Below are 26,737 nucleotides of genomic sequence, written 5' to 3' on the forward strand. Positions count from 1 at the left end.
TCAGCTCGACTGGTGCCGCTGTAGTGATAGGTCTGTGTGCAATTCAAGCTGGCAGGATTGTGACTAAGCCTTTTTTGGTGTGCCTCTGCACTCATATTAATGCACGGCAACTTCCGATTCTGTAATACCTAATTAAAATGCCCTGAAGGTCTGCTTTTGCCTTCAGCAAGCTATTACAGACTTCCAGAGACTCTTAAGTGGATCTCTTCCAAAAGAGGGGTTTGGGAGGTTTCTCAACCCATGCATTGCACACAGACTTCCATTATATTATGATTCCTAACTCCTAGCCATAGTAACTGCTCAATTTTTTCCCCTTGTTTGTTTGAATTATAAGCAATTACTGTATTTTTGAAGGTAAAAAAATAAATAAATTCTGAGAAAGCTATACAGACATGCAAGTCTGTTTCCAAGATCTGAACACCTACTCGTTTTTTTTTTTTTTTTATGTGTTGTACAGTTTACTGTAGACTTGTATTTGCATGTTATTTAAAATGACCTGTAAAGCAATTGCAATCAAAAAACAGTGCAACATCAATGCAATTTCATTTTCCCTCGTGTGATGAAGATTTCCACAAAATCTACAGTACATCTGGGGTTAAAGAAGTTTTTGGAAATCTGAAGCATTTTTGAAAAACTGAAATTATATCTTCACCAGAGATTTGGTTTCAACCCCCCTGTTGGGGATGCATGTAACCGCTAACAGGGATATAGTGGAAGTGTTTTTCTGTCCAAACATGCAAGTATATTGCTTCAGTGTTGTACATATGTAGCTAGCCATCTGGAACAATCTTTATAATTATTGAGAGTTAATATCAGAGTATGGACTCAAAATTTGCACATGTGCATACAGTGAGCCATGAGCAATAATATACAGCCTGAGTCTGTAGCTTTGGCAGGGGGGTGTGCAGCATGGTACTAACAGTCTTCTCTCATGCTTCTTTTAAAGCAGCTATGAGGGTAGCGGTACCATAGTTTAAAATGTTATCCCATTCCCGGTCTTTCAAAGGTTTTTCAGCTACTGCTGGTTCCCCCTTGGGACTGCCAGGCTTCTCTTGCTACAAACAGCTTTCTTTCACTAGCTGTCAATTAGGACTAAACGGAATGTTCTGTCCAGACGCTGTTCCCATGCCACAAAAAAGGCATGCCAAACGTAACAATGATTTACTGAAGTTTTTCAACTGCAGTGCATGGTTTGAAAAGCAACGTTGTGAATATAAGAAACCAAAACACAGTCAGAATGCTGTGGTGTTTACTGTCTCGCCGCTTTGACATTGAACACGTAACTATAAAAGATTGACTTGTCCTTGATAAATAATTCTCAGATAATTATAAAATAATGAAAAAATGAGTCACCCATATTGTGGTTATAGATACTGAATGCGGGATACTAATTTCACCGGAATGAACGGCATTATTATCTAAATACAGCATATTGTCATATTAGGCTGAGAGAACTGTGGAGATTTTTTTGGGAAAGAGATACCTACAGGTATGTAACTAATCCTCTCCATAGTCAAGACCAAGGTTCAGGTGTATTAGGCTTCATAGTCTGAAATATTATATTATAATACCAGTGTAAGTGATATTTAAACCCTATTCTTAATTCTATGATTACAGTCTACTGCTAACGACAGTAATATACTTTAATCCCTATTGTGACGACAGTACTATCCTGTAATCCCTATTATGATGACAGATTGCGCTGATATTTATGATTACAGGCGCAATCTGAAGTAAATGGAATTAACATTTTTTAAAAACTTTTAAAAATTATCTGACAGTTTTCGAAGTGCTTTGAAAGTTCAAGTAGACAATTTTCTTCAACAGAAAGCTTATTTGTTTAAAAAAAAAAAAAAGTCCTCTCGATTTACCATGTCAGAGGCTGAAAGGCAGAACTTTGTAGCACAGCAGCAAAATCCCAACACTATAAGGAAAACCATCTCTGATCTCGCCATCCTCAGATCATACTTGGCAGAGATCAGTGAACTGTGACCGGTAGAAACGATTCCTCACAAAACAATGAAGATAGTGAGAAAGAAAATAACGATAGTGACACAGTCTCTGTTGCAGCACCACCCAAAGGCCATTCACACGAAACTCTAAGTTGCAGCCTCCAGAGCATTTTTGGGCAGAACTGCATTTTTAACAACTCAAAAGTCAGCATGAAATTTGATAAATCTGATGTTAGCCAAAAGAAAAAGTCAAGATGCTAACCAACAGCGTCTGATTATTAAAATAAATAAATAAATAAATAGTTTGTGATTTTTAGTAAAGAAAAGATTTGTTTAATTTTATCTGTGTGTGTTTATTTTTTTGCTGGTATTATACAAAATAAAATACAAGCTACTGTACAGACATAGTCAGATAGTAAAAAGCCACCTCCGTGACATCAAGAGGATTCAGATTGTGATGTGACGGAACTCCTTGGTGGCTTTTTACTATCTGATTCTATAAAGTAGCTTGTACTTTATTCTTTATATATTCCATTTATAATTTAAGGTGTTTTGTTTGTTGATATTTTTGTTTCTAAAAATCCAATTTGACACATTCAACAAGTTTTTCTGTCCCTGTTCAGATCATTATAATAGTCCCCACTGATTTACTTTGCACTGTAGCAAAATGTTTGTAAATGCAGACACTTTAGAATAGAGTACTGATTGTAATCTCTACATAGCTAAAAATGCCTTGCATAGTCTTTGTCTTACGATTCTGAACCTTAAATGGGATCAGAAATCAGTACATGAAACAGAAAGATCAGCTCTACAGCACAGCCCCGATTTCCAAACTCCCGGCAGGACCAAACAAAGTGGAGCTGAGCTTGATTGAGATGGTTGTTGCTGGTGCTGCAGTACATTGAGTTTCAGTCTCACTCTGCCACCTTCAGCTTTGATTGCCACTGTGTTTGATAGGCAGCTGCTGTACTGGCGAGTGTCCTTATTCTGTCAGATTCAGGTGACTCATTCTGTGCTTCAGCGAATCCCCTGCCTCTTCCACAGCTCCATTCTGTAGCCCGCCTCCACACTGCACTTCACTGAAGAATACTTCAATTTAGCTCACAGATGACTCCACTCCCCTCAATAGACCATACCATCACTTAACCCTTTGTTTTTGTGTATAGTCAAACCCATGCTCAATCTTACATCTAAGAAAGGTGCTATTACAGTACACAGGTGCTTTCATGCAAGAAAGAAGTCAGTACTGGGAAATACCTGAAATGGTTATAAATGAAGAAGTAAGTCATTGTGTTGGATTCTAGTGTTGCTTTTGTTTTCCACTTTATTGTGAAGGTCATATTGACAAAAGTTTGGAATTGATTGTTGCATTCAGTCTAAAAAAAAGTAATTTTATTATACATGCTGTTTTTTGTTATAAAATTAGATTCTAGTGCCAGGGTACCTTATGTAGCTACAGCAACATTACATTCTGGCACCATTTAAAACATAAATTAAAAAAAAAAAAATATATATATATATATATATATATATATATATATATATATATATATATATATATATATATATATATATATATATATGCTTATTGCTTATCAAACATAGATGATGACAGTTTCTCATTAGTTTAGCACCAATTTTCAAAATGGTTTGCACCCCTGAGTTACATGCACTCACTGGGGGCTCTCTGCACCCATTTATTATAATCTTGGGGTGCTTGACGTCTGTGCATCTGATCTTAGAGTTCTTAAAGTTTCCTCCCCCAATAGTATTACTCTTAGGAGAGTCAGAGAACCACCCTAATGCCAGTGGAGGTTTTGTCTAATGGACTTCCAACTGAAGCCTAAACCTGATTTGATAGCAGGCTTATAGTGGTGAGAGACTAGTATATTTCCTCTACTACAGTTCTCCAAGACTATTGGAGTGGCTTGATTTTTCACTTCACAGAAATCAGTGTTACATTTAGCCCTCATTCTCATGTTTGGAGTTCTCCCTTTGTCTTATTTAAATGAATACTTTCCGTCAGGAAGTGTTTAAGAACGAGCAGGCAGATTGATTGGGTTTCTACTAGGTAAACGTTCGTACAACTCATTTACCTCTTGCAGGTCCTCATTATAATCCGGCACCTGTATTAAAATGCACTGGCATTTCCCCATGTTCACACAGGCGTGACATTCAGTTTCACCAGATGCCCTTGCCTCAGTTGTAAGGTTATGCCCTGCTTACTGTGGCAGAAGAAACAGTTAATCTAATGAATCATTTGAATATAAAATACTTTTGTAAACATGGAGGGATAAATTAGGGTTATTTCTTTTCCTGTTTATTTCCGCCTGTTCCTGAACAGCTTGTTACAAATTAATTAAGTTATTTTTTTCTTATTTAGTGCCTTCTATTCAAAGCTGTCTGAGTGCATTTCTGTCCTGATCTGTAGTCTCCATTGCAGGCAAGGTCCCCAGTTTATGCACAACAAACCCGTAGTAAATCATACGTTTTAGAGTAATTGAATCTGCATGAAACATGTTACATGTACAACAGGTTTTGTCACTTAAAGCGATAACTTTCAACAGTATGAGCACTGCAGTGATCGAATGAGGAGGAGATATCCAAAATTAGCAAAGGCGGCTGTAGTAAACAGTAAACAGCTTTTGGCTGTTGTTGCTTGACCAGTAGGGGTCGTGGAATGAAGATTATATAAAAGATTTTCCTCTCCAACCCTTGGAAGTCCAAAAAATTGACCAGCAATTACTACCCCACCACCTGTTTCAGACTAGAGTAGGGTTATCAGAGCTCAACCGGCGACTCCATCTGAAAATAAAAGTGTAACGTGGGTTAGAAAGGAATGATGCTGTGAGCAGAAATGGAGATCGCAAAAAATAACAGAGTGTAATGACCCAATTGGGAATCAAACTAAATTGTAGCTTATATTAAAAGGGATGACATGATTAAAATACCAATGTTTGTAAAAGCTAGCAGAGTTGATCCATTAATTGCATCTCTTGGCATCACACACGCATTGGAAAACACTAATTGTTTTTATATGACACTCCAAGTCATGGTCCCCTTTGACCTCATTATCCCTAATTACAGACATTGCTTCCATTCCAGCAGTGCAGTTGTAATCAGGAGTGTGCCATTTTGAATTGCTGGTTCGTTCTCCCTTGGCTGCTTCTGACAGGCTAAATGAAATGCTAAATCATGTGAGTGAATGGCTTGTGTTGGGCCAGTGCTTGATTGACGTGTCAAATGCAAAGCAACAACTGAGTATGTATGGCGCGCAGTGAAGGTTAATATACATTATCATTTGAGGGCAGAAGAGCCCAGCCAGCTTCCAGCCTCTTTAGCATCACATTTTCAGCACTTAATTTACAAGAACCAGCTTCCTTTAAAAAAAAAATAAAAAAAAATAATTGGTGTTCATAGAAAAGTTTTAATGATGAGATATAATTAATGCCTCCCTTAATTTGATTTGATTATATTGTAACACACTGTAGAATAGAGCATATGTGCAGATCCAATTACAAAATGCCACAAGATACTAGCCCCTTTCACACTGGCATGCTCTACCATGCGGGTTGACTAAGCGTTTTCACACTGCTTTTTGAAGAAGCAGGGTCGACCAAGGGTGACAGAAGCAAGTACACAATATACACTTAAGTGGGGTGCTGTGTTAATGTACAAGCTCGGATATTGTCAGTTAATGTTGATCATAATTCTGTCAGAAACAAAAAGAGGAAACAAAACACATTGTTTTATTTATGCTGCCTTGTGGGAGCTTATGTCACACTCACTATACACTAAAATGTATCTAAAGAGCTGCTCATCCAGTGTGCATTCTTGAGCACATGTTCTTGAGGGCATCTGTGTCTAACTTACTTGTTCATGGCCCTGACTCCTGCAGTGTGTTTTTCATATCCTTAGTGTGAGGATTTTGGTCAAATAGAGCAGGGTTCGACATTAACCATGGCCCGGCGGCCCGGGGCCGGTAATGATCGCAAGTTTGGCCGGTAGTTATGACGCACCACAGGTCTGCCTGGGCCGGTCACATTTAACTAGTATAATATATATAGTGCACATGGCTTCCAGTGTGTCAAAAAGCTGAAAACGAATTACAAACCATTTTTTAAAAAACATAACTACGAACCAATCCTAACTTTCCCGCCGCGCGTCATATTTGTTGTACAGTCAGAATCTGAGACTGTACAGAAGTGCTGTGTTGGTGGTACGTGTTCTCCTGACATAGCAAATCCTTTACAAATCAGGTTTTCTACAACTAAGCAACCAATAAGTCAAAAGGAAAGCGTGGTAATCAATAAATCATAAAAAAAGTAATTATGGGGAAAGAAATGAAAAGGAACATTGGAGTGGAGGCTTCATCTGGCTGCATTATAACAGTGAAAAAAAAGTAACGTTCTGCCTTGTTTGGTGCCAGTTTCCCAGACTTGCAGATAAAACAGCAGCTTTATTTGTTGTGAATTCAACATTTAGTTTACATCATACCCAGTGTCACAGTAAGATGTCCCGATGGATACCCAGATACGCAATCAAATTGTCTAACTTTTTGATTTGGGATCCGATGTCAAAAATGTCATTCACAATCTTTCTAGGACTCGATGGTGTCACTCAGCAAGACTGGCACTGACTTGGGAGAGGCTACATGAGTGACAATGCTCTGAGAAGGATTGTTATTATTTTTTAATATGAATGTTGTTTTAACAGTTTTTATTATTTGGATTAGGGATGGGAAATTCGAATAGTTTCCTATGTTTACATGATGAAAGATAGAAAATCTAATTAGAATTCAATTTTTCGGAAAATGCAGGATATTTTTGCATGCAAAATATTGTAGTAGCCTAAGTACGATTTGAAGACCGGACATTTCTGCGATAGAACGGAGACCAATCCAATAACTCAAGTGTTCTGTCGAAGTGTCAGGTCTTAAATTAAAAGATTACTATCCTATACCTCTATTCATATTCCCCACAATGTGCATTCAGCCTTTCCAGCAGCTCATCCTGTTCTACGTTACCAGTTTCTTTTGCAGACATTATTTTAAATTCTCACGTCATTTTAAAGCTGGAAAACATTTGCTGCTTCACTATGGGCTATTAACAAATACATACAGACTTTAACAAATGTATTACTTTATCCCTAACTAGACAAATGGATGCATGCGGACTGACTACAGATTATTATTATTTTGTTTTCTAAAACCACGGGCAGGAGAAAAGGGTCAGAGTGTGCACATGTGTGGTATGCTATTTCAATAAGTTTCCCGAAAAGTATGTTTACATAATATACATTTTGTTAGTTCTCGAAATTTATTCGGAAATTTCTAGGTGCTGTTTTCCGAAAACTGACTTTCGGAATATTACCGATACATTTTCTGAAAACTGTGTTTACATGACTTTTGATATTGTAATTCTTATGCTTATGTAAACGCACTGAATGTCCAAGATGAGATTTCTTCGTTCAATACCCTATTTTCTTAGGCACAAGTTTTTCCGTTTGTTTACTGATTAAAATACAGAACTCAATGAGCAGCAACGTCACAGCACGTATCTCTTCCAATTAAAACAACAGTAGCGTAATATTGCGCAAACCACCAAATCATTTTTGCTGTAATGTTTTCAGAATAAAATAACACCAATAATTTAGCAACCAAAATATTCTACATCTGTTTAATTCTAAAAAAAGAATATTTATAAAGTAATCTTAATAGTGTAAATATTGTAACCTGGCCAAAACAATAGAAAATATTTGGTTGTACTTTTAATGATCAGTGCAAATGTTGAAAGTCAACAGTAGATGTTTTGCATTGAACTGCCATCCAGAGTTAAAAAAATAACTCCTTTCCAACTCCCAAGTATCTCGCCTTTTCTTATTAGTCACTACATTGTTCTGCTAAACATTTAGTATGTCTTTATATTCATCATAACATTAAATTACCTTTCTAATTTCAATGTAACCCAAGTTTGGATTACTTCTTTTAGCACTTGCTATATACATTATTTTATTTCAGTTCACACATTCAAAGTTTGATAGTGCTATGCTCCCGGAAGCTGTTTCACGACTGGCTAGCAACAGCTGCAGAAGCTGCTGTATATAGTCATTACAGCGGAAATCATGCAGGGATCTGTTAACATTAGCTGAAAACAAGGCAGTAAAATTGGCAACATTTTCAAACAGAATATGATTACTGTAGAATGTTGCTATTACAAGCATTGCATAATTAATTAGTGTCCTTACATTTAATATGCAAATAACAACAGGTTTAAGACTGACATAACAAGTGTTAAGAGTCAGCATTAAAAAAATTAAAGAAAGGCGTGTTTGCTTCTACTAGTAGCTAAAGTATAAGGCTTTTTTTGTGTACTCGAATATGTAATATGTTATTCTTACAGTTTATTTTTTATTTTTGTGTAATCATGTATTTGACTACACTGACCCATCCCTAATTAGGATTATTGTAATTCAGTTTTAGCATTGCTGTGACCATATGGTAATAGCTTGGTTGTGGGTTTTCTTGTGAAAAAATGAGTATCGTATATTTTGAAATCTTGAATAAAGTATTTTCATTTTCTCACAAGCACACAAATGTATGCAAGTTAAATGGCTGAAGTAACATGTATTGAAAGGCTTCGTTTAGCCACTTTCTTTTAAGAAACGCACTCTCTCTGGTTACCATATACAGTTAGAAACATACTGAAAGTAAAAACCATTATGAAAAAATATATAAATGTATTGGGCCAGATAAAATTGCATCCGGGCCAGTAAAAACACTACCTCAGTGGCCCAGGGGGTCAATAGTTAAAAATCTAAAACGTAGAGCCCTATAGGGGAGAATGAGTTTCCTCACCTTGTCTTAAAATTGTTTGAATTAAAGTCAAAAGAAAACCCAAAATGCAAGTCAAATTAAGACTAAATTACAACAAATCCTATAATGTCACTATCTTTTCCTTGGCTTTAGATATGTAGAAACGAGCGGCGATGTACTGGCATTTAGCCCATAAGCAACTCAGTCCCCATTAGGTCTAATAACGAGACCTGTCCAAAACAGTCCTTTAACAAATCTTTCTACATAAAAAGGTATTGATCATTTCAACTCAACATACCTTCCCTCCTGAACAAGTATTATAAAGTGTAATACTTACTCTTTAAAGATGTGAGTCCATTAAAGCTGAGGAATAAATAATTTGATTTATACCACATTCAATCATACTGTCAAATCATGACATACTGTAGCAAGCTTTAATAAAGTCTGTCAAAATAAGCTACCTAATTTTAACAGTGCTAAGGAAATCCCTGCAGTTCAAATGATCAGCAGGCCGGTTTACTGTGATTACAAAGAGGAAAACATTTACACTTTTACGTGGTCTTGTTTTGTTTTTTTTTCTAGTTTCCTATAGCAGAGAATGCTGCTGTGGATAGATAAGTATAAAGACTTAGACATGACTTGAATAATTCTAAATGTTAACCAGATTTTTAGGCCAGTTATCCCTGGTCTCTCTTTTTATTGTTCTGGGAATTTTTTGTTCCTTTTTTGTAATGTTAATCGCAATATGCAAATATTTTAGGGGTTAAACACTGTAGACACAGTTCTGCATTCGTATACCTTTAGTACAGCAGGTCGTATGGCTTGGGTGTAGCTAGACCATTGGAGTTTGAACCTCAACACAGGAAGTGATTTAGAAACAGGAAGCAGAAGCAACTTTTTTTTTTACTTTGTTTCTAATATCTTCACGTTCCAAATTAAAGTATAAAAAAGGCAAAAGACTGAATAAAACTACTAGCACACCAGTAGTCCCAGAAGTGCAGTACAGCACAGTAAATAGCTGTTTGACTATCAACAATTGCATGGCAGCATGTTCATTGTAAAGCATGGTTAAGTGCACCGACAACAGACAAAGAAACCTACTGGAAGCTAAATAACCCTGTTCAGTTTCTTCCCTATTGATGGCTCTAATGCCTCTTTTCCTTGTGTGCACTGTTATTAGCAATTCAATTTGATAGAATGATACATTGTGCCCGGGGATCATCCTTTATAAAAGGAGCAGGAGACATCAATTTACTCTCTGCAGCAAAAGGAAGGTCGATCGATGGGAGTGGAAAACTGGTGAAATTGGGGGGAAGTTTTATAAAGTGAAGCCGCAGTGGTTAAGTGGTCCCGTGATGTCTGCTTGTGACTAGAAAAGTCATCACTGATGCAGGCAATCAGTATTCAGAACAGAATGGTGCTGCTACTGATGCCTGAAACCCAAACAGATGAGTTACTTTAACAGGCTTGTTTAAACAGGGAGAGTCTTATTGACATGAAGGTGCACCCTTTCTGTTAATAGTTGCTTAGCTAATGGTTATTGGTTTAGAATCCTAGCAGGGGGCTAATTTGATCATTATATTTGTCATATCTGAAAATCTGCACGATATTTAGGAAACATGCAATTATCAGGTAAATACTGTCCTGTATTTAGCTACCATGCAGTAAGAAATGCATTAATACCTTAGGGGCTTCTTAAGGTTATTTTTATTGTTATCATTTTCCGTTAGTGCTTTGTTGCTATGGGGACCAAATTCAAATAATCCTTTCCTTTACCTCTTGCGCATGAAGTTGTCATGGTGGGGAGCCAATCTGATATAAAAATAGTGTGTAAAAGTCTCTCTGTTGCAAGTCAGTTTCAGTCCCAATGGTCAAGAAAGACAGCATCTGATCTGACAGACTTATTTTCACACTTGGCTTCCAATATGTTACTGAGAGCGGCCTCAGGCTAGACTTGCTACTGTTCGTCTTTCAACCAGAAGGGAAATAACGGAGCAAGTTCACCTGATTCCGAGATTAACTAATCCTTCCCCAGAGGGACATTAGCTACTCAATTGATTACTAATGACTGGTAAGTATGGTGTGTGAATGCATGTAGTCAAAGCACTGGAGTGCAGTATCTGCAGTTTTCCATGCATGTTCCTTACTTAACCAACACACAAAACCATCTGCTCCTTGTGCTGCTGGTCATGGTTGCTTTCTCAGTGTATATTGAAGTAGGGTGAATTTAACAAGGTGAGGGTTTTAATGTACTGATAAGTAATGCCAAATAAAGATTACCCTTAGTGGCCCATTTATTCAGCGCTTTTCAGGTGTGTCAGGTTCAATTTATTTTCAAACGCGCTGTTTATTTTACACGCATTGTTTGAAATATATATTTTTTTCAGAGTAAAACAGGTTTAAAAGGCAGTGCACAACAAAAGGACATCGCTACTGCATCTCTATCCAAGCCCCACCCCTTGTTTGCTGTATTTTTCACATACCTCTTTATAGATGTGCATACTGATAAATCTCCTGACCTACAGGGAACCAGCGAACTTCAGCATTAACTAACAACTTACAATTATCCCTACTGCACTACCTACCTTGGTTTCTGGTATTGATACTGTGGTGGAAATTTGAAAATCAATGAACTACTACCCGAAGTGTCTTTTAAAAGTTTTATTCACCCAAAGCACTTTCTTGAGAAAGGATCAGACACAGAATGCAAAGCTGTCTGTATAGAATCTGATGCCGAGTCTTTATCAGTACACAATTTTTGTAAGCCTGAATAGCGGAACTCGGTCTCAGCTGCCTGGGTTTTTTGGTTGCGGTCAGACTGAGTCATTCCTGCCCTAGCATACTGAGTCAAATAAGTTTCATAGCTGCTAAGTTCCTCTTTACTAAGCATCAAAGGTTACAAAAACATGCTCAGTATTGTTCCATTTAAACATTTCTAGCACGTTCTAGCATATTCTAGCACAATACTCGTGCAGATCATATGTAGTTTTAATGCACTGTCTAATACAGTAATCTGTTTGTAAGCAAATCGCTTTTTACTGATCTGAGAGTTCTGGACTAGCTTCCTATTGTGAAGGTAGTGAGTACAGACTGTGTACTGATTAGCTGATGCAGTAAGTGAACTTCATGAATAAAATGGTACTGTACGTGAAAATGATAGAATAGTGGGTGCTCGGTTAAAGGTTGCTTCTGTATCCAAAACCCTAATCTCTGATGTTTTTGGAGCAGTCCCAAGTGATGGCTCATTTTATTCTGGAGAACAGACAAGGTCCCTGAAGGATTGTGAGCAGGTACTGCAATCACTGCAGAACCATTTAAACACCTTGCAGAATGGCCACTTCAAACTAGTGCCGTCCTTTCTTCCCACAATGGCCCAACACACCTGAAAATGCAGGTTTTTAATAAATTAACTCTTGTAAAAGTTGACCATAGTAAAAGTACAGCAACATGTAATAATGCACAGTGAAAGCATGGTAAGACTAGGCAAGCATTGTAAAGAATAGCAAGGTATGATAAAGCATATTAACAAACATGACCAACCAGGATAAACTGTGATAAATGCAGAACATAACCATGGGGAAAGCATGGTAAAACTGCAAAAATACAGTGCTAAAAATACTTTTATAAGGGAATACTTTATATTTGTTGAAACTTAAATTTTCTTCCAGTATTTTTTACATCTTGGTTATGCTTCATTTTGTATCCTGTCGTGAGTGCCTGTGTGCACATGTGTGTGTGTGTGTGCGCGTGTGTTCTGAACAGGACGTTCATTTTTCTTTGTAACTGGATGGTTACAGCCTGATGCTTTTTTTATAGCTATCATTAAACGGTGTGAAAACTACCCTGATAATTTTCGCTGGCGCTATTTACAGCCCTGTTCATTTTGGGAATCAATCAGGCCATACTTTTATATACTGAAAGGGTTTGGTTTCACAGAGAACTTCTCCAACCTACCAGGGCTACCAGCTATATGATTAAAAGGTTTTTATTTTTACATTTTCTTCTATAGAAATAGACTGTATTTAACAGACTGCTAAGAGCTTTGTAAAAGTAGGAAACTGCACATCTGCCTGTAGTCATTTTCTTGACCTTTGCCCAGCTTGCAAAACAAGCTTGTGATAAAGAACTGCTCTTTATTATTATGCATGCTGTGTGCGCAGTGACCCATGCTTTTATTACACTTCTTGAGTTTCCTAATGTATTTAACTTAGCCAGTCATTTATCATGTGTTACAGTGCTTTCTTATACTAGCTTTACAATGCATGGAATTGGCTATATCTCACATTCACATTTTCCCCTACTCCCCAATGTCACAATAATATTTTTACCTGTATCTTGAGAACAGCTTATTTAATTGTGATGAAATTTGGTATGGACATTCCTTAGCACAAGGTATTAAAGGGTTAATGGGTGACATCCTTTTTTTGCACTTACTGATAACCCTTATAACTTATACTAAGTTTACCATAGTAAAAGTATAGCAAGGCATAGTGAAACCACTGGTAAGCATTGCAAAGTCCAGCAAGGTACAGTAAAGCTTAAACATGGCAAACCTTGGAACACTGTGGTAAATGCATAGTATAACCATAGTAAAAGCATGCAAAAATACTGGGGTAAACATTTATAAGGGAACTAATATCATATTCAGATACATAAAACATCTGTTAAAAACCAACATCTATTTTCAAATCATATTTTCAATTACTGGTGCTTTTGTAATTACATTTGTAAAATGTCAGTTTGTCTCTAACTTTACACTGTACTCTATATTTAAATGTGTATGCACTATACAAATGTAAAAACTATAGAATAGCTAGATCAATATAAAAAGCAGCAATATTTAGACAAAAAAAATGGTATTTTGAATGCAGAGCGCATTTCAATACTAACTATTTTATTAAAGCAAGACAGATCGTGCTGAGAGACACAACATGACAGTGGACACAGTCAGAAGGAGATGTAAAGTAAAAACATGAATAAAAGCAGCCTTAGAATTGATTGCAGACGTCAGCGGCTAATAAGTAAATTCAGCAGAGTCTATTAGATCAGGTTTGTCCCGAGCCTGTAAGCCTGTTTTCTCCAGCTGTGACCAGACTTTTCAATTCAAATGAAATGCATTGCATGTCTTATAAGATAAGGTTATCATTCTGTTTTTTATTTTTAATTTTTTTTTAAGATGAAACATTATTCTCGCCCACCACCGTCTGCATTTAGTATTAGTTCCTTAAATAACACAGAGGTAATGCCAATGGTAACAATGGAAGAGGACATTGATAGGATAGTACCATAGTGGTACTGTGACGGGGGTGGCAGAGTGGTGACGTCAGGCCAGCAGGAGGGAAAACCAACGCAGTACTGCAGGGCAAAAGATGCTGTGGCACCGTTTATTTTTAACAGAAAAAAGAAAAGAAAATATTTTAACAAAAAAACACTGCTCACAAAGCCAAATAAAAGGTTTGAACAAAACAAATCACGAAAACAAAATAATCCCACTCAAACAAATATCGTGCTGGAGCTTCCAACACTTGTAGCAGTTGTTAATTGAGTTTTTTCTCGCTATCGCTCTTGCTCCTCCAAACACCCCACAGAGCAGGGAGAACTGCAGGCTTTTATATTAGTGACTGAGGGATTAACTAGCTATCAATTATCTGATAATCCCTCTGCGACATTCTGCACAGGTTTTGCCAATTCCTACTGGCAGAGGACGGGCTGCCGACCTCGCCTCTGCCAGAACACACTTAACAATAATAAACAAAAACACACGGCTCCACCGTCATATATAAAAATACATATAATTAATCATAGCAATAATAATAGACAAATACAAAATAATAAATTACACAGGTGCGGAGGGGTACCCCATTCTAAATTTAAACAAATACTTTTATGGCAGGGCTTTGCCCTGCCATATTTTCATGTGCAGGGCTTCTCACCCTGTCACAGATGAAATGGCCTAGGAAGTTTACCACTACCTGTAAACATGGCTTGCAAACATAGATTTATTTATGTAGAACCAGATATCGTGTTTTACAACACAACTACATGTTGACTGTAACATGTGTTTCTATCAAAACTGCACAATGGTAGTGCACAACAGGAAATACATTATTTTGTTAGCTACACCCTCTTTAATGGGTCTGCAATGGGCTTCTTCAGTGCAATATACCAGGGTTTTCATTGTTGGGTGTTCTGCAGATTTATAAAATGTGTTTATACAGGCTCCTTCAGGCACTATTCTACGTTAACTACTGCGCTAGCTTTCTCCTCAGACCAGACATTTTCTTATAGCTCACCAAGCCTACAACTCTTCATAGGGCGAGACAATTTCTATTGCTGAAAAAAAGTAATATTGTGCTGTCTGTCATCATAACAGCAGAAAGCAATATCACCCTCCCCACTGAGACTGTTTCAAAACTATCCAAGTTTATAACATTCATAAACATAACATTTTATTTTTTATTGTTTTTCAGACATGGAAACAAATCTTCTCATGTAATTTGTTTTGTCGTCCTATGATGAGGACACTCACTGTTGAATGATTTAGCATGAAAAAAATACAAAGACTATAAATTGATAACACTTTTTTTCAGGTTAAGGAGTTTAAACAGTTTGAATTAATTCCTGCACATGCTCACAGAATAGGAAGGCTTTGGGTTATATTATCCATCATGCTCTTACCAAATAAACCATCCAAATCAATTTTACACACTTATTCAAAGAAGAAATATTTTTCTTTTCACCCTTGGTTAGGTACGTACATGATCTATAAGAGCAACAATAATAAATGGATCTGTCAACATTTGTTGAAGTTGAATAGGATTCATGGCTAACAGATTTGCATTTCAACTCAGAGGAAGCTTGTTTTGGTCTTTTTTCTGATGGAGAGGAGAAACAGAGGCATCTTTGTTTGCGTGTCAGCCCCTCCTTTTCCACAGATCTGGTGATTGTAAGCAGCAGAAACCTGAGTTCTGAGTTCTCTTTCTTCTGATGGTCAGGAGAGGAGGCTTGAAACATGATCTGTGGGAAAGTGGCAGGAGAGAAGAGATCACCTCTACACCATAGTGACCTGCCAGCGTCAGACATTCTGGCAGAAACTCTTATGGGGTAACAGTTTGTGAAAGAGTTTGACAAGCTATAGTATCATTAAACATTAATTCTGTTTTAATTAGGTTTTATTAAAAAAGGGTGCAGTAAAACGATGTGGCTGATGTCCAATGATCTAAACACTAACATACCTAAATACCGCTGCTCAATAATTCTATATTAATCCAGCAGAGGTTCTCCCTTAGCGGTGATTTATTATTAACTATATATGTACATTAAAAAAATAAAGTTAGTTAAGTGAACCCAAATTGTAGCTCAACCACACACAGCTGTTTTGCCAACAGAACTTATATAGGCTGATGGCAAATCCTGCCCATATCCGTCTCGCTACACCATGTAATCCAAATAATTTAAGAACTGTAGTATTTAAATAGGAAACATCCTGAAAATACTAGTGTGTACTATTGAATGCACTGTTTAACTAGTATTAATGTACTGCAGCGTGGCAGTTTTACTTAGTCCTGTAACTATAAGCAGTAATAGCAGTCTGGTACTATTTGGTCAGGGTGATACCTCAGCGACAGGCTAAGCTGAAAGTCAGCCCAGCACGTAGAAAAACATTTTCTTAGCTTTCAAGTTTCTTGGCCTACCCAGCTGAGACCAGCCACAGGGGTGAGACCCCACCACGTATGGTATTTGTGACTCTTGAAGGCAGTCGGATTAATCTGAGGTCAGCCACTGCTTCTAAAAACAGGCTAATTAAAGATGGATCCATGAGCAGTTTAAAGACAAACTCCCTAATGCCAAAGAACACATTTTGAAGGTTGAATTGTTGTTGGTTTTCTTATCGTATTAGTCAAAGCTGCCTTACCATTGCAATACAGTAACTGTAGGTCCAGCATTAAAATCATCCATCAGAACTGGAGATGCCAAACTAAGTCTTATTGTTTTTTGTTGATTATTTCTGTTTTTAGAGGCTTGGCTATAGAATTGGTAATCAATGTGTTGAACAGGGGTCCTTTTCTTAAATCCTAACACATGTGCTCTTCTGTTCACTATAGGTCTCATTTGGCAGTTTTGAAGGAAACACATATTTAGTGTTTTTATTTTAAAATGTGATATTTAGTACAAAAATAAAGTTCTCAGTTTGCTTACCTTACTTTCATGAAGACTGTTACTGTTCCACTTCCTTGGTCGTTTCCCCTCCTTCAAGGTAAAAATATGTTGACGCCACAAAGCATGTCAGTAAGAAGGGCAAGAAGCTAGTTTTTTTAATGACAGGAAGGAAGGTAGCGAAGAGAGTTGAGGACAATTTCAGTCTCCCCGTGAAATGATCAAGCAAGGCTAAAGACTGTAACAACCCTATTTCATGCTGTAAGAAGGTTTAAAAGGAGCAATTTCCATGGCAGCCATTTGTCCCAACCGATCAAATGCTGGATTACTTGTAGATTGCACAATCAATAAATAATATGTTTTGGAATAACGTTTGTGTTCTGTGCAATATGTTGCAGGAGGAAAGGTTAATGGCTGTTTGTGACCGGACAGCGTCGGGAATGAGATTCGGAGTCAGGAAAGCTGCAGTAAAAGCTCCAGTTTCACACGATTATTAACAAAAGAACAATAAATAAACAAACAGGGCGCAAGGGCAAAAATAAAAGGTTCAAACAAAACACAGCAATCACCTTTGTTCAGAATCAATACTTCAGCTTGTTCAGGCTGACAATTCCCACTTCTCATCCAACTCCTTACAAACACCTCCAACAAACACAGAATATTCTTCCATTTATATTGCACGTGGCTGGAGCCTAATTAACCATTAATCATCCAATTAAGGCTCCAGCCACATTCTCACATGTATTCTGGCAGGGGGGAGTTTAACCCCCTCCCTGTCAACCCTATATCCCCCCCCACACACACACACACTATTTACAGAAGGTGGGAGTGCACATATTATAATAATTACAACACAAAATCAGTAGACAAAGACACCATTTTTTTTTCTTTTACTTACACCAGGGGTACAATCGTTTTGAAAATTGGTGCTAAACTGTTTTGAAAGTTTAGCACCTCCAATTTTTACTACTCGCTTCCTACTCGGACCCGTTACTGCAGGACCCGACCAGAATCTGTAACCCACTGCAACACTGTCTTCTTACCCGCGACCCGACACGACCTGCTTTAATAAGACCTGCAACCTGACCTGAACCCGCAAGTGTTTGTCCTTTACCTACTGTCTACTGCCTATATATATATATATATATATATATATATATATATATATATATATATATATATATATATATACATATCATATACAGTGGCTCTCAAAAGTATTTGACCCCCCTTGGACTTTTCCACATTTTATTGTCAAAAGTCATGGAATCAAAATGGAGTTTTTCCCACTGATCAACACAAAAAAAGTCCATAATGTCAAAGTGAAAAATAAAATCTACAGATTGTTCTAAATTAATTACAAATACAAAACAGAAAATAATTGATTGCATAAGTATTCACCCCTTGAGTCAATATTTGGTAGAGGTACCTTTGGCAGCAATTACAGCCATAAGTCTATTTAGATAAGTCTCTACCAGCTTTGCACATCTGGACACTGCAATTTTTGCCCTTTCTTTGCAAAATTGCTCAAGCTCCATCAAGTTGGACGGGGACCTTTGGTGAACATCAATTTTCAGCTTTTTCCACATATTCTCAATTGGAATGAGGTCCGGGCTTTGACTGGGCCACTCCAGGACATTGACCTTTTTGTTTTTAAGCCACTCCAGTGTGGCTTTGGCTGTATGTTTGGGGTCATTGTCCTGCTAGAAGATGAATCTTCTCCCAAGTCCCAGGTCTCTTGCAGACTTCAGCAGGTTTTCCTCCAGGATTTCTCTGTACTTTGCTGCATCCATTTTGCCCTCTATCTTCACAAGCTTTCCAGGCCCTGACGCAGCATGATGCTGCCACCACCACACTTCACAGTAGGGATGGCGTTCTCAGGTTGATGTGCGGTGTTAGGCTTGCGCAAAACATAGCGCTTAGTGTTGAGGCCAAAAAGCTCTATTTTGGTCTCATCAGACCATACAATCTTCTTCCACTTGGTCTGAGAGTCTCCAACATGCCTTCTGGCAAACTCTAGCTGAGATTTGATGTGAGTTTCTTTCAACAATGGCTTTCTCTCCCATAAAGGCCAGTTTTGTGAAGCACCCGGGCTATTGTTGCCGTATGCACAGTGTCTCCCAGCTCAGCCGTGGAAGACTGTAACTCCTTTAGAGTTGCCATAGGCCTCTTGGTGGCCTCCCTGACTAGTGCCCTTCTCGCCCGGATACTCAGTTTTTGAGGACGACCTGTTCTAGAGAGATTCACAGTTGTGCCATATTCTCTCCATTTCTTAATAATGGACTGTACTGTGCTCAGGGGGATATTCAATACCTTGGAAATGTTTTTATATCCTACCCGATAGTGCTTTTGAAGAACATTATTCTGGATTTGCTTTGAATGTTTCGTCATCTTCATTATGTAGTTTCTATTAGGAAATGTACTAACCAACTGTGGGACCTCCCAGAGACAGATGTATTTAACCAGAAATCAAGTGAAACACCTTAACTGCACAGAGGTGGACTCCATTCAACTAATGATGTGACTTCTAAAGAGAAATGGTTGCACCAGAGCTTGTTTAGGTGAGTCATAGCAAAGGGAGTGAATACTTATGCAATCAATTATTTTCTGTTTTATATTTGTAATTAATTTAGAACAATTTGTAGATTTTATTTTTCACTTTGACATTATGGACTTTTTTGTGTTGATCAGTGGCAAAAACTCCTAATTAAATACTATTTTGATTCCATGTTGTAACACAATAAAATATGGAAAAGTTCAAGGGGGGTGAATACTCTTGAGAGCCACTGTACCAGTTTTGTGACTTTTGTGACAGAATAGCTGAGTGATGATGTTCCCAGATCAGGAAGTTGATAAAGAAACACTTCACTTCATTTTGTTTTATGAATGAGTGAAATTGCCTTAGTGCCCTTAGGTTGGATTTATGTTTTTTTTTTCTTTTTGCCCCCTAGAACTGCCTTGGTGCCCCTGACTTTTCATGCTCAACGAAGGCAACGTTGACTTGGCCTTCATGACTTTAACTTCATTCCCTGTAAACATGTCTGCTGGTGCCAGAATTTATTATTGCTGGTACTGTATGAGGTACCCAGGTGTTAGAATCTCACACCATAGCACCAAATGTGCACCCCTGTACATGATTCCTTTCAGGATCCTGGCCTTCAGCGCCTACGTATACAGCTGTGACTATGTGGCAGCTTGTTAAAAGATCACACTAAGTGGAATGTACAGAGATATGAAAGATGAGGATGTCTTTGCTTAGTATAGCAGAGTTGGCTGCCCATGCTCCCCCTCTCCCTTTCCCATCCACATTGCTGCAGCAAGGCTGTCTGGCTGGCAGCTTTGCTCAGCTGGGAGGTGTTTAGTTTCATCAGGGGAGACTAGTATCAATTCTGTGACAGGACACAGTAACATATGTGTTTTTGGTGGCTGGCAGCAATCTTGGCTCAAGAGTGGGGGAACAGCTTGGAGCCAAAATGGCTACCCTTTGCACAGCTACTTGGGAATTAAGATAGTTGTGGGAAAAGAATTGGCTACAGCTGAATAATTGCCAACTAATTTAGGAATTAGGGGCCCAGCTGTAGCCTATATAAAGATAAAAAGAGGGCTTCTTTTTCATGGGAGGAAAATGCTGTGTTGGGAGGTCATTTTTCCTAATCCAAGTGCTTTTCTTTATTTTTCTTTATTTTAAGTATTGTGTGTTCACCGTTTTGTTTTGGAGGAAAAGGGATTAGCTCCCTTGAGTAGTTAGGGGAATGGTATTGTTTCAGTGCCTTCCATGGCAATGGTCTGTGGGAAAGTGATATTTTGTTGTTTTCTGGTGCAGAGCACAGTGTGTGCAATAATAAACAGGTGCAATAGCTTTTTTTCTAACATCTGTCTGCCTCCACCTGCACACATTAGGAGCTGCCTATTTCTTCATCCACTAGTGGAATTAACTTGTTACTACTAGCTACCTTCTATTGGGAAAGAGTCTGCTGTCAGTAGTAGTCTGCTTGAATTGGGGATTCATACTTGTATTTTCCAAGTCATTTTTGAAGTTCTTAGGTATTAATTAAATAGAATAAAACATGTTAATTTCTCAACACAAACGCAATGCGGTCCCTCGGTCTCCCTTGTTTGCACAGCTATTGAGTATCAATCAATAACAGTCTGACTGTTATATAATAACAAAAACTAGTTTATATTTTTAACTGATTATTTGTCTTACCTTCCTTATACTGTACTTTTAATTTGAAATCATTTTTATTTCACTTTCTTAGAAAATTCACTTCCAGTCGGTTAATTACCACTGATTGATACTCAGCTTGAAAGGTCAACTTTTCTTGTTTTTAAATGAAGAATTAATTGATTTATTTACTAACTGCTGACAAATACTTCTTAAAGGTAAGTACTGTACTCGGAAAATACAAGCATTGGCGCACCCCTATTCAGCATGCATATTCTGCACTCTCAATTGCTCATTAGATGTATTGTTGGAAGGACAGGATCAGGGTGCATGGGAGTCTGGGGGTTGCTGCTGGAGAGTTTGATGCTGGAGTTTTCCTCCTATTTGACGTTATAATAACTTTTTTTTCACGTAACAGTCAGTCATAACTTGTATTTCTGTACTGGATGAGAGCACTGTGGTATAGAAGGTGTGTCAGTAGGGTGTAGGGTCATCAAAGGCAGCGGAGACAGCACTGATTGGACAAGGTGTTTAAAGGAATATTATACCCTCTTAATTTGCAGAATAAATCTGCTTATTTTAGGATGTGGGTGCACTAAGTATTTCCCAATTACAGAAGTTCCACTTGGTTCTGGCTTTCTCAGAGAGATGGAGAAATATGCTGGTGACTGTATTATATGACGGGATAATAATAAGACACAAAAATAAAATACTATAGTTCCTTCCCAAAAACCCTATTGTTTTCTATAGTCTAATCAACTTTAGGGTGTACTTTCTTTTTCCTGTTGTGTGACAAACCCTGACTCGCTTAGCTCGCAAGGAGTATGCAAGAAATACATTCTCAATTTGATTAGAGGTAAAAACATACAGTGCAGTGGTTTTGGACAGCACTATAGTAGTATCTTTTTATACAGGTAAATAGCTGGTAAAACAGATTTATATAGAAAAGTAATCAGATACTGTGTCGAGCTTTGTTTACAAATTCATTCCACAGAGACTGTAGACAGTGCTGGCGGCACGTTAATGTGAACGCTGGATGAGCTGGTGCAAATTGAACTGGAATAGAATTTCATGATCATCTACTGTGTGTTGAGGATGAAAGAATCCTAGTCACAACTTAGGAACAACTTGAGGATTGTTTCATGTAGTAAAAACAAGGAATTTATTGGAAAGATGCGGGAATAGCTGCTGCACTGTACCATCTTCTGGAATCAGGAAGAATCTGACTAATGTTTTGTTACACAACAGGATGATGTCGCTGGCAAGCTATTTCTACCAGGAAGAGACTCAAACACATGAAAGCTGCAGGTTTAAATGCAAATGTGCACTTTAATTACAACTACAAAACACAGTAACAAAATAAACCAGCATGGTGGCCAAAATAAACATTCAAACAAAAATATATATATTTTAAATACCGCGGTTGTAGACCGAGCTGCCGCTTTCACATACACAATACACATGGCTACATGAACTCCTCTACACCCCAACCATAATTCTTTATATATACAGCATTTAAACAACACCTCAAAACACATACCTTCACCAGCTAACACCAACATTAATTCTCCACACTAATTCTAAATCACCACCCTTGAACACTTATTTTATACACCCGTGGCTTTTTATACAGAACTTTAAAGTCTGTTTCAAAGCTCTTTTCACTGATATTGTAAGGATTATTGCCCACATTGTCAAACAGGCAATAATTACAGGAACGTTATTTAAACGTTTGTACCAACACATGGGGATGTGTAACGCTATATTTTCACAATTACTGTATTTCATCAGCTTTTTATTAGACAAAACCTTTTTTTGTTAGGGGTATATTTTTAGGCCAGTTTGGGACATTTCAGGTTTTTCAAGTCACATCGCAATGCGTTCTGGTATGTTTTACCTGTCAGGCACTTTTCAGAGCAAGAATGCATTGGGGTGTGAGTTGAAAAGCCTGAACTTTCCTACTTTCCTAGTGTACCAAACTGTCCTAGTGTACATGGAGTCATATGATAACTCTAGCTCTATAAGAACTCCTGGATAACTGTGATAGCTAAAGAGGCTGCACAGCTCTGATCCTAACCATAGAACTACTTCTCCTGCAGAGCAGCACCCCCCTAAATCATCACGAATTCTGGGGCATCTGTTGAGCTTGGCCCCTCTGGAAGACAGCAGCACCTGATTTGAGTAATGGCCTGATCTTGCTGAGAGAGGGTCTCCCAGCCAAGGCATTAGAAACTTTAATGCCCATTTATTGAATAACAATTATTTCTAATTATACTTTATGAGCTCTGTATAACCAGCATTTAATCACAATAAGCTCTAGCAAGTATTGCCTTCTCAGACAATTTAGACCATAAATAGCATCTCATTAGTTATACTTGTGGTTTAATAGCCAACATTTTTACAGGGATAATTTGAACAACCCCACTGAGAAAATCAATATAGTTATATTGGGTTTTGGGGCAGTAAAAAGTTAACAAATATGCTAAACGGAAACCTAGCGATAATTTTTCAAATGTTTTTATTAGCAAGCCTTCACTTTCCAATTTTTATCTCTAGAGGAAGAGCCGCCTTTCCAAATGCTAATAGCTTCTGAAGCCCTCGCTATCTCTATCTGCCATCCCAGTGGAAAAATGTAGTCACTCAGGACTGGCTGGCAGTTGGAACAAACGCTGGTGTTATTGAAAGACACAAGCCTATTCATTTTCTGATCATTGGAATACTTTAGCTGTCTGAATTGTAATTGGTTGCTATTATCTTTCACTGAAACGCTATAAATTGTGACTTGGTTGTGGAGTACGTACTGCAGCGTTGAAGATAGCTGATCATACTGCTGCCACACTGATACGTCTCATATTTGCTTTGTCATGTGAGGAACGATATAATAAATGGATTTCTGCAGTCTTTAATTATTTGATTTGCTTCTTTTTTTTTTTTTTTTTTTTGAAGACACAGTGTGCGAGCGAGCGCATTACACCTGCTAATATTCAGGGGCTTAAGCTTTCTGCACCTGTATTAAACTATATTAGGAGACTGGTGATAAGCACAGAGGTGAAACTTTTTACACATGTTTGCCATTTATTCATTCACTGTGCTTAGGAAGATGATTAAAGTCTGCAGAAGATTAATAATTTACAGTGCATAAGGGTCCACACATGTGCAGTACATTTACTCTCTACCGTCTAAATTGAAAACATTTTTTTTTTTTTTAAATGTGTGAAAGCTGTAGTGGAAATTGTCGTGGCTAAATATACAGTAGAAAAGGAAAGAAGTATGTGGGTAAAGAATTCTACTGCCTGTGCTACACCTTGTTGACTTCTGTCACAAAACTAAAAACAAACATAATTTCACATTTGGTTTAGAAAAGATAATAAAGACATTTCTTTCTAATCCATACTCATAGTCAGATTGCCAGCACCAGATGTTATTTCTGTGCCTGTTTGCTTCACCTTAATACTGTAATACTGCGCCTGTTTGTTTCACCGTAATACTGTGTCAATGCTTTGTCTCTAGATCTGACTATTTCAGAGGCTCAATGAGCTGCCATAAGTGATAGGGAAAAAATATCTATTTCCAGCGACAAATTAAAAAACCAAACGGAAAAGCGATCCACTGATTATTAATAAAATCTCGACACATAAAGTAGAGATCCTAAGATAATTCTGTATCTTCTGTATCAAATTATTTCTTTGATTTTAATGCCATGTACTGAACCACAGCTACACAGCCTAGAGAAGCTATAGTCATATTGAGGAAGTAGTAGAAAGACATTGATGTCCTCAATGAGAGCTACTGGCACCTGAAATATTAACACGCCAGTGGATGTACACTGCTTGGGTACATTTAAAATGCGAAGTCACTCTCTGCTTTACATTTTTGACATCATCTTTTGAACAGTAACAGGCCACTTCTAATCATGTGTGTTTGGTCTTCAGATGGCGAGAAGCCGAACGAAGGGACTGATGGCGGTCGGAACAGAGACTCCCGTGCATCGTCCAATCACAGGAAGCCTGGCGACTCACGTGACAGCAGAGAAGACGAGCAAGGGGTAAGAAAAAGAGATAGAAAGGAATTAGAAAAGATTCCCTATTCACTAGCTGATTAATGTCTCTTTAAAACAACATCAACATGCTGGGAACTAGAAGAATCTGGTCACCTACAGGCTTGACTATATCACACCCCAGGTTATCTTCCAGTTGTGTCTTGGTTGACCGTACCATTTTAGTTACGCACATCTCGGTGTGAAAATGAAAGCCTTCTGTTCTTTCCAACATCGCTATTTTCTGTTTAGGTTGACCTTTTCTACACTACTTCCATAAAATAAGCAACATTGCACAGTACTTGTATTCACACTGTGGGATTTGGAGATTAGTTTTGTTTTGTTTTAGCTGTCAAGCTTAGAGGTGCATAAAATACCCTTTAAATACAGCAAACACTCAATGCTTTCATAACTAATTTTAGTTTATGTACTGTATGAGTGTCAGTACTTTTGAGCACCTCTGTAAAAACAGGGTATGACCAGGATGGCTTTGCAGGGGTGACTCCAAACAATGAGGAATGGCGGTGAATCTGTGACACTACAGTGTCCAAAATTTTATTGTTAATGATCACAAACAAAAGGTTTTAAACAAAGCACACAAAACAAAGGGCGCATTGGCCAAACAAACAGACAGACAAAACAAACGTGGACGAACCCAACAAACAAGTACCGTGCTGGCACTTCCAGCACGCTGTAGCAGTTGTTTATACTTTCAATCTCCTTCTCTCTCCCATTCTCCACTCAGAACACACAACCCCAAGTGTGTGAAAACATGCAGCTTTTATGCAGCTGTACCGAGTCTCGATTGCTTATCAATCATTCAATTGGAGTCTCGGTACAACAATACGTGAATTAATAAAAGTGCAATTCCCCATGCTCACATATTATTTTACCTGCACGTGAAGTGCTGTGCAATCCTCGTGCCTAAATACAAATATACATTTTAAAACTTTTTAAAACTCAGTTTAAAAAACAGTTTTAAAACTCGTAACCCATATTTATATCCCGTGTATAAAGCACCAACATTAACACACTACATACAACATAAAACACTGATAAACATAAAGGGGCGGGACACTCCACCACACAGGGATTTGACAAAAATTAGATCATGTTTAACCAACATGTTTGTGTAAAAGTTCTGTTCCTTATGTGACTGACTAAACCTACTGGGAATGTGTATGTTATTGAGAGTATCATAAACTGGACATATTTGGAAGAACCTCTCCATCTATCCATGTATGTGATACAACAGGTGATATTGATGTACTTTTTTCCCATGATACTAAGCTTGAATTTTGTATTTACGGTGTATGTTACTAACATGGCATTCCTGACTTTTAAGTTAAGACAGGAGAATTGCATGACTTGAAGCTGATAGAACTGAAGGAACCCCTATTGAATAGAAGTCATGTACTCTATCCCAGAGCTGTCTGATGGCTAGGCACAGTAAGATTGTGCACTGGCAGCAGGGGAAAGGCCATTAGGACTTAGCTTGTATAATAATGCCAAGCCCATATGCCACTCAGAATCAGAGCTAGCTAAAGAGACCTATTTTACTGATGTATGATGTAGTCATGTGAATAGCACCCTTATGTCCTGACTGGGGGCTC

The 26,737-nt window shown here is 37.8% G+C and overlaps 1 protein-coding gene across 1 annotated transcript in view; it reads left to right on the top strand.

Moving 5' to 3' along the window:
• The window catches only part of LOC121294830 (N-acetyl-beta-glucosaminyl-glycoprotein 4-beta-N-acetylgalactosaminyltransferase 1-like), a 170,882-nt gene that overhangs the window by 33,850 nt on the left and 110,295 nt on the right, over nt 1-26,737 (top strand). The window contains exon 2 of the mRNA XM_041218945.1: nt 25,021-25,133. Coding sequence (XP_041074879.1) covers nt 25,021-25,133 — 113 coding nt within the window. The remainder of the gene's footprint in view (nt 1-25,020; nt 25,134-26,737) is intronic.

The sequence above is a fragment of the Polyodon spathula genome, chromosome 19, assembly GCF_017654505.1.
Source record: "Polyodon spathula isolate WHYD16114869_AA chromosome 19, ASM1765450v1, whole genome shotgun sequence".
Classification (NCBI taxonomy): Eukaryota; Metazoa; Chordata; class Actinopteri; order Acipenseriformes; family Polyodontidae; genus Polyodon; species Polyodon spathula.